The sequence below is a fragment of the Phaethon aethereus genome (assembly GCF_964289735.1).
Source record: "Phaethon aethereus genome assembly, chromosome: 4".
NCBI lineage: Eukaryota > Metazoa > Chordata > Aves > Phaethontiformes > Phaethontidae > Phaethon > Phaethon aethereus.
In genome coordinates, this window is record NC_138578.1 from 40984823 (window position 1) to 41007794 (window position 22972).

The 22972-nt window shown below is 38.6% G+C and overlaps 1 protein-coding gene across 2 annotated transcripts in view; it reads left to right on the plus strand.

Moving 5' to 3' along the window:
* Positions 1 to 22972, plus strand: part of KLHL2 (kelch like family member 2) — a gene marked incomplete at both ends in the record, with an annotated part of 63299 nt that overhangs the window by 9915 nt on the left and 30412 nt on the right. The window contains one exon of one of the 2 annotated variants that reach the window (XM_081999067.1): positions 3342 to 3463. The exons of the other annotated variant lie outside the window; for it this stretch is intronic. Coding sequence (XP_081855193.1) covers positions 3342 to 3463 — 122 coding nt within the window. The remainder of the gene's footprint in view (positions 1 to 3341; positions 3464 to 22972) is intronic. 2 annotated transcript variants of the gene reach the window in all.

Below are 22972 nucleotides of genomic sequence, written 5' to 3' on the forward strand. Positions count from 1 at the left end.
GTGTTGACTGTCACATGGAAAATATTCTTTAGTCAGAGTATAAGTTTTATATCGTGCTTTCTGTGGCAGACAAGACATTTCTGCTTGCCCTGACTGCCCTTTCTGTGGAGAAGTCTATGACTCCTTAGGAGGACCAGTGCAGTGGTGTCTGTGGCTGCTCTCCACATGGAATCACTGAAATCTTGGTCCTTTCCTTGCTTCATTCCCTTTTAAATTTTTTTTTTCTCATTTTATGTTTTTAAATGTAGGTTGTCTTTGACCCCCAGTGGTGTGGGAGGTGGGAATGCTCACCTAAGTAATGGATGGGAAGCATTTAACCCATCATCTGTGGCAATGTTTGTACAGTTGGTGAACCAAATTGGTGGGAGTTTAAACAGAATTCAGCTGTGGCTTCAAGATTTATCAACAGATTTTATTCTACTATCATAGGCTGCTTTCAGCAGGGCCCAGCTGTGGTGTTGGTGCATTTCGATCATTCCCCACAGAAAAAAAATCCTGAAGTTCACCATAATTGTTATTGCCACGAGCCATGCAATTCACACTTCTCAGGTGGATTTGTAATCTGCAAGTTCAAATAAGCAGGTTTGATCCCTTAGCCAGCTACAACCAAATGGAAAAGTGTCTGCCTCCATCCAGAATAAAACAGTGGCTGAAAAGACAGTTAAAAAATTGCACTTTTATGTGTCAGGGTTACTTCTTGACTAGAAATTAGAAGCTTATATTTGGGCACATGTTTGCAGGTTACTTCCATCTTTCTCTGAGTCATTAGATACTGACCGCTATGCAGGATGGCGTATGGCATTAACTGAGATCAAACCCTCTGCCTGGGTTTTTTTCTGTTTCCACTTGTTGCAATGGTAGAAGTAGCCCTATTAAATACCGGGAAATAAAAAGTTGCTGCTTTTTAAAGTTAGTAACAATTATAAGTAGAGGGGGAAAGAAAGATTAAACATCTGGGACTGTGTTCCCAGGAATCATTACTCTTTGTGTAGACAGTGAAATTCTTCAGAAATACGTGTTGTGATCTGAATTAAATACGCTTAAATGGTTAGAGGAAGGGTTTATAAAACATCAGTGAAGTGACACTTCAGTGGCCCTAGGGCCTGACTTGGGACAAGGTTTAATTTTCCTCTTCTGCCAAGGCAGTCATCTGTAGGAAATTACCTGCTTTCTTCACTTCTGTTCTCCATCTGTAAAATTCTGTAGGAAAAAAAAAAAAGAGAAAAAGAAAAAAAAATCCTTCCTTACGTTACTTTGTGAGGAACCATATAAGCTTTTTAGGTAGCCTTTAGTAACTTCAACTCAGCTAGTGCTCTGCTGCTCCTACTTTGGGGGTTGGATCAGCTCAGTCCTTTCCCGTCTGTTCATCACACGCTTTCCTTTCTGTTCACAACATACTTTCCTGTCACCAACAACTCTGTGGAGATGGAGTGGTGCAACTTCCCAGTCACGAACAGGGAAGTTCAGTCATTCAACCTTCATCAGGTTGAGTTCTAGACTGAGGCTGCCTGGCGAGTGAATCTATGGTTTCCTGCATATGATCTCTCAGAAAAGTCTGGGCCACAAGAGGGCTGATCTAGGATTGTAGTAAGACTGCATGTCTGTTCAGCATGAAAGGTAGAAGCAAGTCTTTGGATTTGTTTTTTTTTTTCTATATTCTGTGCTGTGTTGTTAAACAGAGGAGGTGCCTATCCATGGCTCTAGAAGCCTTGACACAAAATCTGAAAACAAACCTAATGTGCCTGCAGAACATCAAACTCTGCTGTCCCCCTGCCACAGTTTTCCCCAAGGACCACCTCCACAGCAGCTTGCGTAACAAATAACTTTGCAGCATATGTGCTCGGAAGATCAATAGGTTTAATCTGTGTCAAATGAAGTAGAAATTTGGAATACAGGGCCCTGCAGAGAACATGCTGCAGTCATCCTTCAAAGGTGTAGGGATATGTTTCAAAAGAGCAGGTGAATAAATAAAGTTCTGCAGGGGCTGGATTTTGCTGGTTTTGATGTCGTTCATAATCATTGCTTTTTGGAATGCTAGCAACCTGTGCTGCCATTAAGTAGTAGTATGTTGCTGTAGATGGTCTTCTGCACTTCCTACCACTTAAAGGGTTCATTTTAAAATGCCATTCCATACCATTCAGCTCAGAAAAAAAGGCATGAATAACAATAAATTCCTCAGTGTCGATCCCTTTCCCAAATACACTGGGTAAAATGCATTGTTTGGCACTAGTCCTGGAGACCACGGGGTAACAAACAACAAAAATGCACATGTACTTCATAAGGAAATATCAGTAACAATAAGCATCTTCTGATGTACTTCCCCATCCTGTCTGCCTCTGTTGTATACATTAATTTTTTTTACCTCATCAATACCCTTATCTCTAGATGCCTAGGGGAAAGAAAGAAGAATTCATCCAACATAAAAGAATGAGAAATGGATGTATCCATATACATCCATAAGATATGCTCTTCCAAAGTCAAAGTTGATATATCCACCAAGATAACTGTTGTAGTTCATGTTTTGCTTCCCAGTGCAAGTCATTGCAAAAAGGGTTAAAGGTCCGAGATGACCAGATGTGTGGTTGGTAATCGCGGAGATTATAATCATTACTTCAAAATGTGTCTTTGGGCAATTATTTCAGATATAAACAAAATGTTGCATTTTGAGAAACATTATATTTTAGAAGGCGGAAGCTATTTTGCAGGCTTTTCTATGAAGATCAGTTGTGGCATATGGCCAATATGTAAGCCTCCACAAAATGAGATCCAGCAAGTGTTCCCTTGCTTACAATTTTATCTTAGCTTGAGTTTTAACTGTTAAATCAGATCTGTACCAGAGGTGAAATTGCTAAGGGAGTAACAAGTAGGCAAGCAAAGAAATCTGTATGTTAATTCTTCTTTAGGTATATAATTTTTCTTTTTTAAATAAAATTACTCCAGACTGCATTTGGTATGCTCCTTCGATTAAGAAGTTAATAAAGCTAGAGTATTTTAATAGCTTGTTTTGCCAGCAAAATGTTTTTGTATGCAGTTCACGAGTCTTACTTAGGTCTGATAACAATATTTTCTTGACATTGTACAGTGGAGAAAATAGGTCACTTGCAAAAAGAAGTGTAAAAGTGTTAACCCAGGTAGCATCCACATAATGGTAACAACAAAGTCTTCCTTTCTCACTGGAGGCAGGAAGGAAAGAAATTGAATTATTAGTAGTAAAATGGTTTTACTATCACAGCTGATCATACACAAAAAGTTCTGCTGCTGGCAGGAGCAATTATTATTAGACTTCTAAATATGTGCTGTATTTCTATTTAATTTACTTGACTAATAAACTGTATTTGTAGGTGAGATGAGTGAAAGCCGAGCAAAGAGAGTTCGAATAAAGGAAGTCGATGGCTGGACTCTAAGGATGCTTATTGATTACATTTACACTGCTGAAATTCAAGTTACAGAAGAAAACGTGCAGGTAAGAGTGAGAATATTTTCTGCAACAAAAGAGTTGTAATGTGCAGAGTAATTTATTTTGTCAGTGTGGTTCAACTCTGACATAGGAAATCTCATCTGCAAACTAGAATTTTTTCAGGCCTTGTGCTTACAAAGCAAGTAGTCATGCTTTTTAACTTCTGAGTCAAATTCAAAGACTACTGAAGTAATTGAAGAGTCAGTTGACTTTAATGGGCTTTGCAACCAAACTTTATGTAACACAAAAAAATAAATGGCCTACTCTGCCTAGAATTAGTGCTGTTGGCCACCTCTGTACCACCCCTTCTCTGATACTTGAGTGCAATTTACATAAACAGAGTAGATTTGCTCCTAAATGTGAAACTGTGTCTCCATTTAAGCTGTTCTGTTTTTTTAATACACTTTTTTCCTGCTAGCCCACAGGATAAATTACTTTCTCCTGCTCAGTCTCTGTACATTGCCAGCAGCCAGTTGTGCAGAAATTTTTAGGTATCACTGTTTTTTGTTAAAAAAAAACAACCAATATCTACCATGAAGGGTTTGCCTATCCCACACAGAGCTAATCAGTTTTTCTAATTGACTGTAACTTAAGCTGAAACTTCGATTAGAATAAAACAAACACAGTTAGAAAACATAGCTTCCTGCCTTTACTGTTTTCTACGCATAAGTCCTGAAGATAGACAGGGTAGATTTTCCTTCCACTGTCTTTTGAGATTTGGCATAGAGTTTTGGTAAGTTTAAAACTAGTTGCATAACAAGAGATATATTTAATTCGCTTGTTTTTCTTCTTGCTCCTATGCCCTCGTTTCTGCTCTTGCCCAATGCCAGATTACTAGCAGTTATTTTGTTGCTTTTAAAGGGGACAAAACCATGCTGCTGTATTTGGCATTGAGAATTTCTTTTGCAATTATGTATTCTGAAATTAATTGCTTCTATTGGGCATTAGGCTGAAATTAATAGGTTTTTATTGGCTGCTGAATCCGATGGGGTCACTGCTAGTTTTAGCTATGCTTGACTGAAGGCATAGAAAGGAGAAATATTACCAACTTGAAACAAAATATCCTATTACTAAACCTTCCGTAAGTCTTTTAATTCTGCAAGATTAATTTGTCATCTACTTCTTCAGGAATTGTTTGCTTCTGGACTGATAATAGGTGTGTGTAGTGAAAAAAACTGTCTGAAACTGTTGCAACCACCAGATTGGCAAAATACCTAAATCTCTAGCACTGTGAAAGACCTTGGGCAAAACCCAGAGGTGTCAGAGATTCCCTAATAGACCTCTTCTTGCTTGATCATGCTGGCTTTTCATCCTTAAAGCAGAATAGTCTGTCTTGCTGACACACCTCAGTGACCTTAATCTTATGCTTTTGATGCATAATACCAGACTGGACTTAGCCTACTGTGTTTTGGCGGTAGGTGCTGCCTGGGAGGATGCATTTTAGCCCATTGTTGGCAATACTGACTCTTCTATGTTCATGGGGAGGAAAAGTCGGTGTTATGTTTCTTCCTCATACAGGACTCTATAAAGGCCAGAAATCTCCAGGTTTGAGGCTCCTGAGTCTGTTAGGGCTTTCATTTTCACAGCTCCAGATTGTCTGAAGATATATCTGATGATGTTGGGGGTGGTAATATAAATAATGTGGCCTGGTGAGTGATACTGTTTGAGTACCGAGAAGATAGTCAAGCTTTTACGCGGATTTGGATTTATTGCAATATAGTTGCACTTTGATGTTGATACTGAATATACTTGTAATATGACTGGTAATGAATGTAAAGCTACTCTTTATCACTTTCATCCTTTTTGCATTATTAGTACTAGATAGGTGCTGTTTTATTTGCATTAGGCAGAACCAAACACCATGGAGAAAAACAAGTGCACTGATGCAAATCCTTTTCCTTAAGTTTGAAAGCCAAGGTGGGAAAATTGTTACTGTGAATTTTTGGAAACTTAGAAACCTAATGCAAACTCTCAGGCCTTAGTTAAAACTGTGTTCTCTCTATAAACATGTTGCATGCTCTTGAGATTAATTCTAGCTCTCAACTTCTTGTCTATATAACAGAAATAAGTATTGCTAGAAGCTATTGTGAAATTTCAGTAATGGTTAAGAATTTATCTTGTAGGAATATAGAACCATGAAAACCTAAGATGCTGTCTAATATTGCCTCTAACTTTTTTATATTTGCACTAATGTGTTAAATTGGAGCTTCAGCTTGTATGTAGCTGGTTATGATACCCTTCATGGGATTTCAAGTGCATTATTCTGCCTCTTCAGGTTATACATAGTAAGAATTGTTACTGCATTAATTTCTGATACGTGATACAATATTGGTTTGAAAAGGGCATGAGCAATTCATGTTTAAGTAATGCAGAATTGCTAAGTACTCTTTGGTATTAAAATAGCTACATTGTGTATTTATGAAAAGTATTCTTTTATTAGTTAATGGTGGAGCCAAGCTCACTGGTCTTTCTCAAGAGGCAGGTAACTATGAGCTGCTTTCATTACTATCTTAGTTGATCTAGACGTGGACAGGAGATTGCTTCCTTACCATGCCGTTGCAACTTCTGAGTAAGAGCCGTTCATTTCTGCTCCCCACTGTGGTGTTCTCACTGGTATCTTTTTGAGCAAGGAGTGGGGAGGTGTAGAAAAGTCATATGTAATTGATGACTGAGGAGAAAACCACATTCATTTAGTGCATAAACTATCAACACGGGAGGCCCTCAGCACTGGTTGTTATCACTACATTAGTTGAATACAAAAGAACGTTTGTTCTTTACTTCAGTTCTTGCTTCAATAGGTTCCCCCCAGCCCCCAACAGTAAGGCAGCTGGTATATGAACATGATGAATGTACGTTCTTGATTTTCTTCTAGTATTTGTCCTTCATTTAGGTGGAGTTATTTTATCATTCATCTCTAATGGCACTTACTTCACATATTGAAGTAAGTGAACATTGCTATACCAATGTTTCTGTCATATTTACATATTTTGTCACGTTTTTCTACGTTCTCAACTCTCTGCTCTGCCTTTCTTTTTTCCAGAAATTAAATTAAATGTCAGACTTAATGCAATATCACATTTTTCACGTTTGAAGAAGGGAACATCAAAGTTAATGTTTTCAGAAGGCAAATCAACTTTCTTGCATATCACATTTTTTTGAATTTTCATATAGGTATTAACTACACGCAGTGCACAATGTGGGAGAGTTAGTTACTATAAGAAGCTCATACGTGAGGAACTCTCCCACACTATGCTTATGCATTTCAGCACGTATTTAGTCAGCCTTGTACCAAGGGCCGCTGCTGAGCGTGCACATCGGAGGAGAAATTCCCGCAGTTGTTCGCGGGCTGTGGATTCGTTATGGGCTTTAGAGGTCAGCCCGATACAGGGTGAGTGGAGCGTGATTGGGATGTAAACGTGGGATGAAGTTGGTTCTGTTGCTTTCTGATGCCACCCTTCGGTTCTCTGTTCCTGTAGTTGTGCTGATACAAGTGTTTGCTGGACTGCATTGTAAACCGCATCACTGAACTTCTATAAAAGACCCAGTAACACAGCACTCCTTTTCCCCTCACTCCCCCTCTTCCCCTAGCTTTTTTTTTTAGTTATTCTTAACTTGGATCACTTCAAGGATCTGGTTTGTAACGTGGCCCTGCCAGCTGTTGTGCTCCCGCGATACCGTGCGTTGGTGTCTTGAAGTGTGTTCCCGCCTGCCTTGGGAGTGGACGTTTCCCTGCCACCTGGGGAAGATTTTACATGGTAGCTTCACTTTGGACCTACCGATAGACATGCTATCTTGCTTTTGAACAAGTGTGCACAAGATAGCAGAAGAGAAAATCACAAATAATGGTATTTTTACAAAGCTCTATCCTGGCATATTTTTCCCTTTAAATAATTTTGTTAGGTACAGCCAACACAAAGTCCAAAATCCTGAACAGGATCCTTTTTAATAGGTATAATTTTTTTTTGGTGTTAATTTTCTGAAATTATTCAAGAACAATGTTTGTATAGTGATAAGCTTATTATAAACACATGAACACACAATATATATGCATCTTTCCGTTGTAACTCTTACTGTTCACACAGATTGCCATCTAAAGTATAACAGGCACGCTTCTATTTGTATGGTGTCACAGGGCATGGGCATAAGAGTTGACAACACATTTGATTTGAGGTGCTGTCAAAACAAGGTCTCAAAAAGCAGCTGACTTCCCTAAGAAATCCGCAAAAAAAGATCCTCATGTTGTCCAAACTTTTTGCTAAGGCAGTTGTTCCACGGTACAATATTTAGTAGCATGGGCTTTGATTTATTCGTGCTGTACCTCGTCACCTGTAGGATCTACTGGCTGAACAACTTTGCAGGGTTGTTGAATCCTGAAAAGTCCTCTAGCTTGAAAATGAACAGATACCCCACACCAAAACCCAGAGAAGTCCCACAGCTGATGAAAACAGACCATGCTTTTCAGGATGGTTAGCTGCTCAGTTTTGTTTGTGGGATGACTCACAAACCGTTGGATAGGCGGGACTGAGGGTATGTTCAAAGGAGCACAAAGGGAAGAAGGAACGGGAGGTCACAGGGAATACCGTGAAAGATAATTGCTGTTGAACTCCAAAGTGGAACAGTGACTGAATGTATCTGTATTGGCAGAGCATATTTAATCTAACAGCGGAAACTTTATAACAATCGTTACGCAGTTTGTTCTAGCTGCTTTAATAGCTTTTCTAGTTAAAAAGTACCTGACTTACCGTCTTTGGTCTGTACTAGACCAGCTTCCTTCTGCTGTCTCGTAAAGTGACTTGCTGCTAGTTTTGCTGTAACAGTCTTATGTATTGAGAGATTGTTCTCATTCTTATTTAATTTTTTTTTCTTTAGACTGGACATCATCAACTTCTCTTTGGAAGAAGTGCTTTCTAAATCTTTTACCGTTCTTCTTGCTCTTCTAAACTCTTGCCATGTCACCTATATCTACATTTTTAACATGTGATGGCCAAAATTGGACCCAGTAGTCCATTGAGGCCTTGTTAATGCAGACTAGAGTGAAATTATTACCCCATGAGTAAAATACAGGGCCTGTTTCTTTGTCACGGATGGGAACTCTTTTCCAGTAACATGACATTGATTCTAGCAGACACACTCTCTTTATGCCGGGGAGAGAGAGGGAATGAGAACATGAGAATGGTTGTCATGCAGTGGGAGAAGGAACTTGTGGCTACCTCTTAATTTTGGTAAATGCCAATTTTAGTGATTTGTTGTTGTAAGTATTTATGCTTGTTAGCGTAATACTTCTAATAAACCAAAAACAGAACCAGCGGAAGTCGTAATCTGTTTTTTAGTAGTGTAGTAGAGTGTCTTTCAATAAGTTAGTGGTCAAGCTTCAGTTTCACATCAGGAATTATCTGTTATGAAGGGGTGCCAATTTGCAAGTCTGTTTTCAGAGTACAGCCACATGTTAAAACTGGTTTCAATCATAAATGTAAAGCAATTAATTATTTGCCTTTTGGAGAAGTGTTCAATTATTGTTTCAAACTGATCAAAACCAGAAGAGAATGACTTACTGAAAATCTTGTAAACTTATGCCTGATTTGTGGCTGGGAGGGTAGAGGAAGAGAAGAAAGATGTGTACAAGTAATTTTAAAAATATTTGAAAGAAATACGGTCTCTTCAAAAAATATTGTACATTACACAGAATAGAATGCAGAAGAATGAATAATCCAGACTTGTTTCTGTTGAGGAGGACAAAAACCACCCAACAAACCACCAAGGAGTAGATATTAGTTCCAATAAAATGTAGTAAAAATATGGGCCATTAAGTAATATAAAGTCCATGTAAACTTAAGCTCAACTTTACCATGCCTAATCTTTACTGGATACTAATTTAAAGGCAAAAACAAAATTCCATGCAGCGTGTAACATTCCTTATTTGTTCTTCCACTGAGCACTAAGATGAACTCAGATAAAAATATGAAGAATAAATTGTTTTATTATATTTAGAAGTGGTCTGCTTAAGACGCATCACGTGCATTTTTTTGTAGGTGGGACATGTGAAATGACCTCTGTCTAGGAGCTACCAGTTTCTTCAGCAACATGTATTATCAGAATATCAGATTCAGTAACAAAGTTTTTTCTTTCCTCATGCCTGTGTCTCATGATGGTTTCGGATTCCCTCCTTCAGTACCCTTTCCGCTAAGGGACAGGTACACCAATTTACAGGAGTTTAATTAAAAAGGGGGTTCAGGATCATGATGGAATTACCAGTTTAACAACTTACTACTGCACATCAGTTGAACAGCAGCAGGTGTTTGTGTGTGCTTTTAGCTGGAAGAAAATATAAAATGACTTAGTATAAGCCAGTTCATAAGACTCATTGCTTTACTTAGTATTTGCCACAGTCTTTGAGCACTTACATGTTCAGTTTACTATAGCTTAAATTCTAGTAACCTTCAGAGCCATGCTGTCTTTGTATCTGAGCTGAGAATCAGGATGCTCCCAGGAATATTTTGATGCTTGTCAAGATTTATCCTCAAAAGAAATATTTTGTATATACAAACTGGTGACTAAACTAACAGTCTTCATATGAGTTAGCACCATTGTGATGTGTAAAGAGCATAAAGCATGTTTTTTGAAACTAGTTTTGTTTTAGATACCTAACTTGCAGTGTTTTTCAAGAGTTTCTAAAGTCTACCAATAAATTATACCTTTGAACACTGAAGAGCATCTCTTTTCCCTTATTGAATCAAAAGATGTCCCTAACCTCTCAAAGGGGTATATTCAGTTTATCAGCATAGGAAATTTTCTGATTTAAATGGGGTAGACTTCCTTTTTAGAACCGAAGGCTGACTGTCCTTTACAAATCTGTAATTGGGCATCATAAGGGAGAGTTCATTTCAGTACTTGAACAGAGATGTGCATTCTGTCTTCTGGAAGCATGCCTGCTGCTGTGTAAGTGGGTGGGAGAGGTAAAAGAAATATTTATTCAACTGAACTGAATGCTTTGAAGCTTTCACTGAATCTTATCATACAGCAGGTTCTGTTTTAAATATAACATTATATATATATTTTTATATATAGCTGCTTTGAGACAAAGTAATGCTGAAATTGCTTCCACGGGAGCTCAGCTGTTCTCCTTCAGAGAGCCTATGAAAGAGATCCCTTGAAAAAAATGCTATACTTGATTACACTTGAACCTAAAATGGGCAGCAAGGGAATAAGTTTGATCTTGATGCATTTGCAGATGTGCCTCTAGCCACCTCTTCTTTAAAGACTTCTTGATAATCGGAGAAAGTGAAACAGCTTAAATGAAAGTATATCTTGAAAAGAGGGAGTGCTAGCTAGTCTGGATCTAGGCAATTACAGCCATATTGGTCATGATTAACACCTTGCATGTCACCAAGAGACCAACAGATAATTAATATAGATCCTGTACCTCCCCAGCCTTGCACTCTACTGAAAAGCAGGGCTCCTTAAGAAGAGTTTATCCTGAATTAATAGCAATTGTTGAATGGTTTTCAAATATACTATTACACCTTAGTGCAGTTTGATGACAGTATGGGTAATGATAGCCATTTTCCTGGCCAGAAGCTGTCCCAATCTTCTAGCAGATGCAGGTAACTTAAAACTATTACTGCTGTACCACAGGTTAAATTCAACATCTCTTAAGTTTGCAGGCTGGTTGTTGATAAAAGCCTTTTGTTTACTTTTATTTGCCTCTATTTACTGACCACAATTGCCTGGTGACATAGTGGAAAAATCATTCTTCAGAGAATACCTGTATTTCCCACTGAAGTCTTCACTACATTATTTATTTAATTGAATACAATTTTGAGCTCCTAGATGCGTGTTTTAAGCCAGTGTTTTTTTTCCTGCACAGTTCTTTGCACAGCTGTCCGCTTGCATCTCCACATTACCTGGACAGACACTTCTTACAACTTTTTCATCTTGGTTTAGCTTCCAAAGTCTTTCGTGCAGTACATGGCCACTTGCATGTTTGGTGCTGGAGACAGAATATTGAGCCGTGTGAGTATCCGTCGGAGCTGGTTTCTTGCTAAACTCTGCATGCTTCTAAAAAAGAATGAAGTTAGGTCAGATAATACCAACACTGTTGAATATAACAGTGATGCTTTTTTCTTTCCTTCTAGAGAACATTTTTTTTTTGAGCGAGTAAGTTTTTATTTCTCTTCCTGTCCCTAAAAAAGTGGAGCAGTATTGCACTGATTTCTCTGTAAATAGCTGCAGTAGATCTTTTTTTTAATGAAAGTAGCTCTGACTTTACATTAAAGTATATAAATATCACTGACAATATCTTTTGAGCTGAAATCTGTAAATTTGTATTTCCTGTGACTTAAATTTAACTTGCCAGCAACTCTCAGCAAAGTATCCTGGCACAGCACGTAGGTTTTTAGACAGACTAAAATGTTAAACCAAATGTTCATTAAAACATCTTTCAAGCTGTTCGTATAGTTTTATGTTTCTGAGATGATACTGAAATCTGGTACCCAAATAATCTCCTGTAAGCTTAACATTTTGGACAGATTTGGCTACAGTTGATACCAAAAATATTGCTTAAAGGTGAGGTTTTTTTCCATATAAGGTTAAGTAATGTGACATGCTAAATTATAATACTGCATAATCTCTCAGTGCCATTCAAACAAAAATGGTCCTTGCACTGTGTTCTGGTGGCTCAGACGGGCACAAACAAAATCTTGTTTTGATGTTTTGACCTTGATAATTGTCTTGCATGCTAGAACAGCTTGTCATACCTGCCCCTGCAGCAAGTACGCGTGTGTCAAAGTTTTCCAGCTGCAGGGCTAAGTGTTAAACAATATACCTGGGCTCTTTTATTACTTCTGTGAGTTTCCGTAGGTAGAACATAATTTGTCAAGATATGAGTTCTATAAATGAGGTACAGGTGCATCATTTCTCATCAGACAGAAGCGGTTTTTGCACAGACAGACTAAATTGGCAGCTCCATTTTTTTTAGCTTAAATACTGTTGTCAAAAATGAGTAATTAACACCGTTGTCCGTAACTACTTTAAGTATTGGACCACACACTTAAAATCAGAGCTAAAATTCAGGAATGCCAACACAAAATGTTCCTCCTCTGTCTTAAGCGCACTGAGGCATTTGAAGGCTAGATGGTGTGCCCCAGCATGTAGAGCCACACAGCTTTACCGGTGGTCCTCTTCACTGTGGTTCACAGGTTATGCCCTTGTGAGAATGTTTTGGGAAGAGAGGGAGAAGAAAGGTTGAAAGACAGCAGTATATGTAGAGGTCTTAAGAACTGAGGGTGTCTCAACTGATGCTTTCAACTTTCTAATCGATGTGATAGCTTTAGTACCTCTTTAACAATCTTTTACATGATAATTCTTAAAATATATATTGAAGGGGGGGGAAGTCTGCAAATGACAAGTGAGGTGCTAATTATTGAACGCTGACGTGACAGATTACAATCCTGCTTGGTTCTGAGGGAAATAAAATATTTGTCATGCTCTTTGGCTCCTTCATCTTCCGTATCTTCCAGCAGTGGGTGTTTGCTGGACTTGGCTTTATCTTGAAACCTAGAAGCCTTTCTTATGCTGTCCACCATCATGTTTCAGCTTACCATGACTTTTTACGCTGCCTTCATGGAGACCTAGAACCTGCCCATAAACTCATTTTTTCTTTGTTAATATGTTTCAGGCAACTGCACTCATTCTTAAAAGCATATTTCTTTACAAAAACTGTTTTATGTAATAGAGCTATTGAGTGTCAAAAGCCATCAGCGCTTGGTGATCTTACTTCCCTGACACAGATATTATGAAAGGTTTAGGAGGATATGGAGTTCTTTACTGGACCATCTTTTAGAGCTGTAAAAATAAATGAGCTTTTGGTCTTTCTGCTCATCTCCAGCATGGCTGTAGTGGTATGGCTATTAAATTCAGGAAGCTCTTGCAAATTCTGAAGTTGTATCCAGTCATTCAAGTTAAAATGTTTTGTAAAACTTGCTCATCCTAATGACTTCATGATTAAATCAGTTAATCCTGATGTGTGTTGAAACCACTCTTTATATGGTAATCCAAACTTTCACTTTTATACTTTTATGCCAGCACAGTTCTAATAATATTAGGGGCTTGCTAACACCGCAGAGAGGTACTTAAATCCAAGCTGACATGAGTTTCATTACAAACTCTATTCATGGAAACATTTTTAAGTCTTGCTGGGCAAGAATTTAGTGTTGGACTGAACAGCCTTATAGTATACTGTGTGATTGTGTGCTGAAAGAGTGCCAGTGGAGTACCACTGTGTTTCATTGTTGTACATATTTTATGCATTAGACCTCAAACAACCATCTGGTTACCTCTTTTGACCCTTTTTTTTTTGTATTTGTGACAACAGCTTTGAGGATTTTAATAATGTGAGGGCACAACTAATATGTGGCTTAGCTGGAGGAGAGACGGTGGCACACTTCTTGAATTTGCAAGCGTTGTAGGATATGTCAGGCAAGAGTAAATGATCTAATTTTTCCAGTGAAATAATCCTACTGTGCATTCTTCATTTGCTTATACATGCCTGCCTGTCAAGAGAGTGAGTGTAGGAGGGAAGGGAGAAGAGGAGTGTGATCTTTCTACAGGCGTATTTAATGACCAATACAAGCTTAATTTGTGCTTTAAATGATTAAGCTTCACACAAAAGAGCTGCTGACCAAAATACTAAGCAAGCAACTTTGTGGGGAAACAGTATTTTGCGCTTTGTCAGTTTTTACATGTGTATTGAGTAGTATATATTTTTCTTTACCTGTTCTTTTTTCCATAGCATGACTTTTGTGACCAGCTATTATGTATGTGCAAAGTAGAAACTGCCAGTTTTTGGGGCGTAATGTTATCATGTACACTGCAGTCTAGATATGGTTACTATATTTTGACTCCCCTTTCTACATCTGTTTTTCTAAAGGCTGAGAAACTGTTTTTTTTGTTTAGTTGAAGGTGTATTCCAGAGCCTCACACCTGGCTGATAGGTGGTTGTTGCCCTACTAAAAAAATTCCTTTGGCTTACTTGGTGATATGTGACAGAAGGACATTGCACTGTGTGTACTTAGCATGAGGAAGGTGTCAAGGATTGCTGAATCTGGTAGCCTGATAATGGCAAGGTGGCTGCAACTCCGTGTCCCCAAGCTCCCCCCAGTAGTGAGGCTGAGCATGCACATCCAGTAGGTACATACACAACCACATGTACACAGCACACGTGTATGTGGCCAGCCACACAGATCAATGCAGGACAGAAACACTCAGCTGTTGTCTCGATTCTGTCTTGAATTGGGCTGTTTTCCCAAAAAGTCTCTTGGACATGTCTGTTTAACACCTTCTTTTGCACTGTGGTGCTAGACCTAGAGCAGACCTTCACAAAGTATGTTTTATGCTAAGCTGAATAAATACAACTCATGCTGCTTCATGCAGGGATAAAATTCTTTAATATTCGCTCCCCTTGGTTATAGACGGTAGGGTGAAGTTCCAGGAGGTAGGTAGCGAAACGAGTTTGTAGAGAAGGCAACTGCTGTTTCTGTACAGCCTTAGCTTCAGTTAAGGCAGTGAGGAAAAATGGTGACAGGACCATCAGAACCAGGAGAAACAGGTGTTGCACAGATATGGCAACTACTCTTTCCTGAGGTATTCACATTTTTACATTCCTGCCTTTTTTTTCCCTTTTTTGAAGATATCTTGCTGCTGTTTCTCTCTGTCCTCCAAGTGATGCTTTATTCACATTTTTCTGGCATTTTCCAGCCAATGAATCTTTTTATAAAAACATCTTTTTTGTTTTGCTATGGTCTTGCTGAGCGGGAGATCCCAGAACTTTGTTTATAAAGAAAATTGGGTAGGTAGAAGGGTATGTGCCTTGCAAGGATGAAAAGATACCTGAATGTAAAATTGAGCTGTCATACACCAGCTTGTAGTCGCAGAAGAGAAATATCTAAGGGAGAAACAGAACCAAGAATGAGCACAAGAGATAAAAGGTGAATCTAAAATTTGGATCAAAAGGTATAAGAAATGAATTAGAATTGTCCTGGGGCTATAAAAGATTGTCTTGGACTACCAAATGGCAGTGTGCGGGGGTGGGGGGAGGCAGAGAGCCTTGAACTTCTTTTGCAGAGCGACTTAACAAACTGAGTCACAGATTTTTCCCTATCTCAAAATCTTTGTTCCTTCAGAAGATGTTTTGAGGGGTGTTAGAAAACACTTGTTTCTGCTTATTTGGAAGAGAGACTTCTGGGCAAAGGCGGTGAAGAGGCTTGTAGCTTGGCTGTGTTGGCATAGCCTAAGCGAGAGCCAAGGAATGAATCAGAAACTCATGGAGGAGGTGATGGGGTGAGACAGAAGTGGGGTTGAGGCAGGAGCACGTTATGGAAGAGATACTGATCTGTGATCCTGCGCTTCAGAAGTATGTGATTCTGATTGCTGTGGGAGGTGAATGGGAAGTCACCGAGGGATTTAAACAGGCATGTTTAATTTCAGTGATAAAAAGAATAAAACACTTTTACTCAGCACTGCAGCTCTAAATATAACAGCTGTTCATTTCCTGCATATTGTTTCTTTAATGAGTGATTTGGGAGAGTGTGTAGGCTGCCAGAGCCACGCATGAGCGAGGTGCCAAAAACTAATTAAGGTAGAAAGGCCCACTTACGCCAACGGACTCTGCAAGGTGCATCCTCTTGCAGATCAAGGGTAGGATTAGAGAAGGGGTCAGAAGATGGGGCACAGAAGCAAATGAGTAAGAATATCCTATCACTAGGGCAAACAGGATTTTGTAGATGCATGTGTAAAAATAATCCTTGCATACCTACAGAGAAGAGACTTTTAAAGTTAGGTGGCTGAGACTGTATAAAAATGTTATGTTTTCTATCTGGCTATTCCTTGCCCTTTCAGCTCACATTTTAGTAAATCAGTACAATGTCACTAGTGATCCTGACTATCAGAGAGACTGTCGAGGGTTTTTTTCTCATTAGTGTCCAGTAACATAAGGGAAGTTCAAACTTCCTGTATGTTTTTGAATTCCGAGTTATGCATAGCTCCTAAAAACCTTCCATAATTCTTTGACTGGTCCAGAAATAACCATATCAAAGGACTCTGGAAGTCAGGTTAGTTATAGTCCCTCCTAAATTGCCACACGATAAGCAATAAATAGATCAAAAATCCCTAGGGAGCACAGGAGCAAATAGGAATAAATAGTTGGTTTTCACTGTATCAAAGTGGTTGTAATGTGTCACAAGCTTCCAAAGGAGGACAGGTTTTCTTTAGTTTTGACAAGTAGATAGCAAACGATGTACTTTATGAACTGGTTTAGGGAGTTTTTTTCAAGACCAGACAAAAATAAAAAATTTCACTGCTTTCTAGCTAAGCTAGATGTCGGGCTAGCATGATTACAGACCAAATTTAATGTTGGGAAGTGTGAAGCAATGCATGAAAAGAAAAATTTGAATTAGTTCTACGTATTGCTATGTTTTACATTAACAGCTTTTCCTAGAATAGAATAAAATACTGTCGTCACCTTGGAAAAACTTCTGCTCATTGTGAAATAGTGGCTTTAAAAAGGAGTGTAAAAAATGGCACAACAGCATCTGTATGTCACTGTATAAATCTGTGTTTTTACCTGTAATGCTCTGCTGGATGGTCTAAAATACGACAGGAATAGCATGCTTTGGGGAAAGGCTTAAAGCTGTTAAAGGCATGGAAAAGCTATCATTTAAGAGAGGGAGAGAATTCAGGCCTTTTTCAGGTTGACTGTGAGGTGGCTAAACAAGGATTCTATTTTTCCTCCAATGTCTATTTGTTTCGAAGACTCCACATATCCTTTTAAAGTGTAAAAGAGCAAGTTAGTTACTTATGTTGAAAGATAATAAGCTTTTCTTTAGGTTACCTAGGGAGGAGTGCACAAAAACATACACGTGCATATGTATTATTGTTGTTATGCTTTGAGTGGATGCCTAATGAATAGAGCATGGTGCTGCGAAGTGCGTGAGAGGTGCTGCCTAGGATGCGGAAGGTGAGCAGTGTGCTTTCTGAGCTGTGCTGGCTGGCTTGGAAATTATTACCTGTAAACCTGGGGTTACCATTAGACTGTGTTTCAAAGCAGGTATTTTCATGCTGTAAGGTTTGCCTCCCTAATTAGGTGAGAGCATATGAGGTCCAGGTCTGGGTTGGGTTCACCTGTTCTACTTTCCTCCATCCTAGGTTTCTACTTTTCCATGGAAAGGGGGAAGACAGAGGAAGGGACGGTGCTGATGGAAGCAGAGCAGTGTTATGAAGCTTCATTTCAGTAAATACTGGACTTAACCACATCTTGGGGAAGGGAGGAGAACATAACAGATTCTGTCTCGAGCTTGACACCAAACTTCCTTCCAGTGTGGAGGAGATCCCTGGCTGGTTGCAGCAGAGCTAGACAAAAACAGTTCTAAGAAGGGCAAAAATTTTGCCATTTCTTCCTCTTGATCTTCTACCCCTCTCCTACTCTTAAATGAAGCCTACATCCCTGACCCACCAACGAGAACCATAGCCCACCACCACAGTTTTTTACTGTCCACTTCCAAACCTGAAAGACCAGGCTCTTGTGCCACTGCAGCCCTTACGTTTATTTAGCTATGAAGCACTGGACACTGCCAATTTTTCTCAAGTGAAGTTTGGTTTTAACTAACTAGAAATGCTGTTTTAAAAGGTAAGATGTATCCTTGTGCTTCAAGAGCAAGCTATTCCTTGCATTTCAGAGAATCATAGAAACTCTGAGTTGGAAGGGACCTTTAAAGGTCATCTAGTCCAGCCCCCGTGCAATCAGCAGGGACATCTTTAACTAGATCAGGTTGCTCAGAGCCCCATCCAACCTGACCTTGAATGTTTCCAGGGATGGGGCATCCACCACCTCTCTGGGAAACAGATGCCAGTGTTTCACCACCCTCATTGTGAAAAATTTCGTCTTTATCTCTAGTTGAAATCTGCCCTCTTTTAGTTTAAAACCATTACCCCTCGTCCTATCGCAACAGGCCCTGCTAAAAAATCTGTCCCCAGACAGACTTTCTTTTAAGCCACCTATAAGCACTGGAAGGCTGCAGTAAGGTCTCCTCAGAGCCTTGTCTCCTCCAGACTGAACAACCCCAACTCTCTCAGCCTTTCTTCATAGGAGAGGTGTTCCAAGGAAACATTCTCTGTTGTGGCTGGTTTACTCCAGTCTATGAGGTTTCATGCACCTTTCTCTGGTGATGGATGATGATGGGTGTTCCTAGACAACCTGGGATGAACAGGCTGTTGTTCTGGTCTAATATATAGTTATCCCTGTAACTATATATTAGTTTAGAGATTAACTATTTGCATTATTAACGTGATTTAAGGTTGATCTTGGAACTGATCAGAAGTGCTCAGCTTCTACACCAGAAGGGTGTTTGCCTTCCAAAAATAGGGTGGGAAGAACATACAAACGGAAGAGAGATTATTCTCTTATTACACAGTTGACTAGGGAGGGTTACATTGCTTTTTCTTTTTAGAAGATGGAGATTTAACCCATTATTTGAATATACATTTATCTAAAAAAATGTAAAGTTCTAGGCTAGCCCGGAAAATATTTTTAACTTTGTTTTATGGGCCACCTAGGATTGGGATTCTGTTGTGAGAGGTATTATAGCAACAAGCTATAAGTACGGTGTGGCCCAAAAGAGTTTACAGACTTGAATAGACTATTTAGAAAAAAGGCAAACAGAGATACGATGACCCATGGGTAGGTCAGCAGTAATCAGGACTGAGATCAAAGTTTTCTGATTCGAAAACCTGGTGCCTTCATCCTGCCTCGCTAGGATGTGGTTGCCCTTTAACTGGACATTAATGAATAAGAACTTTGTATGTAAACTGCCTTCTCAGACTGAACAGCTTGTGCAACTTTTCCGAGTCCGTGATCTTTAAAATCATTGCGCTGCTAGGCTGTGGTAGAGACTCTTCTCTGTCAAGTCAGATGAAAGCAGCTACTTTCGTCTCAGCTATGACCTTTACCGTAGGCATCCATATATCTATTTCTGTGTATGACCATAAAGCTACCTGTGGCAAAACCTGAAAGACAGCCCTTGCCAACTTGTAGCGCAGAGGTCATTTCCTCCTTTTCAAAGTGTTCTATGCAAATGAAGGCATGTATGTCCATCCACCTCCCTGTGAAATTCAAGGTGCTTATTGTGAGTAAATTAAGCCACTTAAAGAAGAGATGGCATGTTTGACCTCTTTCGCTTGCAAGTAGGTTCAGCAGTAGGTTGCTACACATAAGATGATCTTTCTGGAAGCTGAAGAAAGGCTTTCTTGAAAATGTTTCTGGATATTGGTCACACTTTACATCATGAAACGTATGCATTAAACCTTCATCTGAAAAAAATTTCAAATGGGAGGCTAGAGATGCTGTTTGCTTTGGGAGTTCTGTCCCTACATACCTGAATTTTATAAGCATGATATCTACATTAAAGTGATTATGAAATTTGTCACTAAGTGTAATGTCTTTCTTTTTTGTTGTTGTTGAGGACGTATTCCCCTGTGACTTTTCTAGGAGAATATAAATATGGTCTGTTGTAGGAAACTGAATGATAAGTGAAATATTATGTCAATAAAATATAAAACCATAACTAAGTCTAAAAGCTCAGAGTAATCAAATGCTTTTTGAGTCCACTGAAGGGCCATTTATTGCACACCAGATATTAATCTTCACACAATTTTTGTATTGAAGATAAGCACCATGCACACAAAGCATTTTTACTTTACGCTATTTCTGTTGTCCTTAGTTCTTGGTTTTCTATAATACTTTAATAATTTAATTTTAATAATATTTATTATTCTAATATAAAACCCAGTAGTATGGATGCATCGTCTGTACTAGAGAATGGGATAATAGAGAAAGCAGAGGTTCACAATGTACTATCCCAGTTATGCAGCTGCTATTTGTTTCCAGCACAGGCTTTAGGGTTTTGTAAACAGTCTTTCAGTCCCCCTCTTTAAGATTGCCAGCAAATACGCAGTTATAGTAGGAGAACAAGCCTCATTTGTTACAAGTCAGTCAGTCTGACCCCAACAAACCAAAAAACATTTTCTTCCTCAGTGCCTTGCCCTTCTGTCACCCCAAAGTTGTCTTTTATTCTTGAATGAACATGAACATTCCGATTCTTTTGTCAGCATTTTACATCTTTAGTTTCAGGGTGCATTTAAAAAATATTTCCATCATAGTCCTCTTTGGTATAACCACACTGAGTGTATCTGTCAGTAGGGTCTGAGACTGAGGGTGGTCTGTGAGATGAGATGTTATAGCTAAAAACATCAGCTGATACCTTATGTGGGTCAGCCCTTACAGAAAGATCGAAGACCACATAGTGTGAGTTATGTTATCCTGTCTACTTAGGTTTTTCAGCTTCTTTTAATCCTTCTGCAGGGGAGCTTTGCGTATTATTTGACAGGCTAGCACTTCAGCTCCCATAGTTAAAGTTAAATTGTCCAGTTTCTGAATGACAAAATACCAGCAGCAAGTGTCTTTGTTCAGAGTCCAGTTAGTCTTGTTTAAATTATCCCGTCCCAAAGAAAATACGAAGGTATTTTTGTGCAGTTGTATAATCTTATAAGCACTGATTTGCAGTATGATGGATTCTAAGCTTTCATTTTAGATAACTTACTGTACGTATATTTAAACTCAGTGACCAAACTTCAAATCAAAAACTCTGTTTCTACCAAATCAAAATGTCTATGTTTTTTTCACTGAAAGAAAAATCTAAAATTCTAACTAAAACTATTTTAAATTCAAGAATGTTTCACTACAAGTGAGACAATGTTTTGGTTCTATTTCCAGTACCTTTTAACAGAAGAAGATATGAAAGACAGCTCATGACTGTTAACAAAAATAACCATCAGAATAGAAGTTCAGTCTGCCTCTCTTGTGTGGAGGCTTAAGCCAAAATGCACTGTTATGTGGTGGTTAGGGCACTGTTCTGGTAGAGAAGGTGTAGGAGACTCCTCAAGCAAAACAGACCAGATATACACTATAATTAATGGTGTCTTACTTGATTAAAATGACCCTTCTGTTACTTCGTTTGCTTTGTGAAACTTGTTTCTGCACTTCTGCACAAACCCCTAACTGCATCCCAAATCCATCCCAGAACTTCCACACCCATCCCCTTAAAAAAAAAAAAAACAACAACCAACTGCCTCCACCCCAAATGTTTTAACTAATAATTAGTAGTTCATTCAGATTAATCTTCTAAAGTGGTATCTCTTCTAAAGCCATTTTTTGAGCAAATCACTTGCTTCCTATAAATTGCATGTCACTGTAACTGAAGTGGACTCTTAAGTGCAGGTTATGATTCTGGCTTAAAAAGCAGGTATGTAGAACAGTTACTTTTTCCTTACACTCCATTTTAATCTGTCATGCTGATTTCCAAGTTGAGACCTCCTCAGTATTTTGTAGTTTGTGTCAGTCATTCAAAATATTACATTTTCATGATTGTTTGCTTGTTCTCATGTGAAACAGTGCTCAACCAATTTGTGTCTAGTATGAAGAGAATGTGAAGGAATAGAACTGTATCTTGATTAGCAATCTGATTCCTTCCTCTGATACCATAAAACTGCTACCCACACCTAATTTTTAACTGGATGGGGCTCATTAAGCTAAAGGATAAATTTATACATCCAAGTCTTCACATAGCCTATGAACTTAAGGATGTTAAGATACCCAAAAGATACATTTTATAAGATACATGGTATGTTCTAATCTCGCAGCTCATGCACATCTTTAAACCCAGTACAGAGTCTTATTTGTGTGTATTTTGATACTGGAACAGTGCACTTAACTTGGCACATGTTGTTCATATAAAAATGCTAGTAGGGTTGAATTTTCCAAAATTGGAACTTTTACATTTTATTCTACAGATGCAAATGCTAAAATATTTGTATTTAATGTTTTTGTGTGCATACTCCCAAATAGCGTAATTTCAATGAAGTGCTGAATGATCTCACTAGAACTTAGACTACATTTCAGTTGCAAACCATAGTTTTAACTACAGCACAGATGCGTGTAGATGAGAATGAAAAAAATAAGATAATTTGGATGATCTTTGACCATTGTTTTCATTTCCTTCTTCCTTATGCCATGGTAGTACAAACAGCAAGTGAAGGAGTTTAATTTGTTGAAATTGTTATTTAAGCCTTAGAAATAGGGTTAAACTTTACTGTATTTCCTCAAGATTTGTTTTATGACAGGTATTAACATAACTGCTGCTCTCTGAAATGGATTTAATTTTAATGTTGTAACTGAAATATGGGATATCTGCAATTAGCAAGGATGTAGCTTGCTCTCCTGTATGCTGGTATGTTGCATTGTATTGGGTTTGGATTCTCACACGTTTGCTTTCCTGGGTTAGTCCCTTTCCCAATGTTAGAGATTTGTGGGTTTTTTTGCTCTTTCATGTGATAAAGAATGACATTTTTCTATTTTAGGCAGCACATTATTCAATTCTCTTGGCATATGCTACTTTGATTTTTATTGGCTTA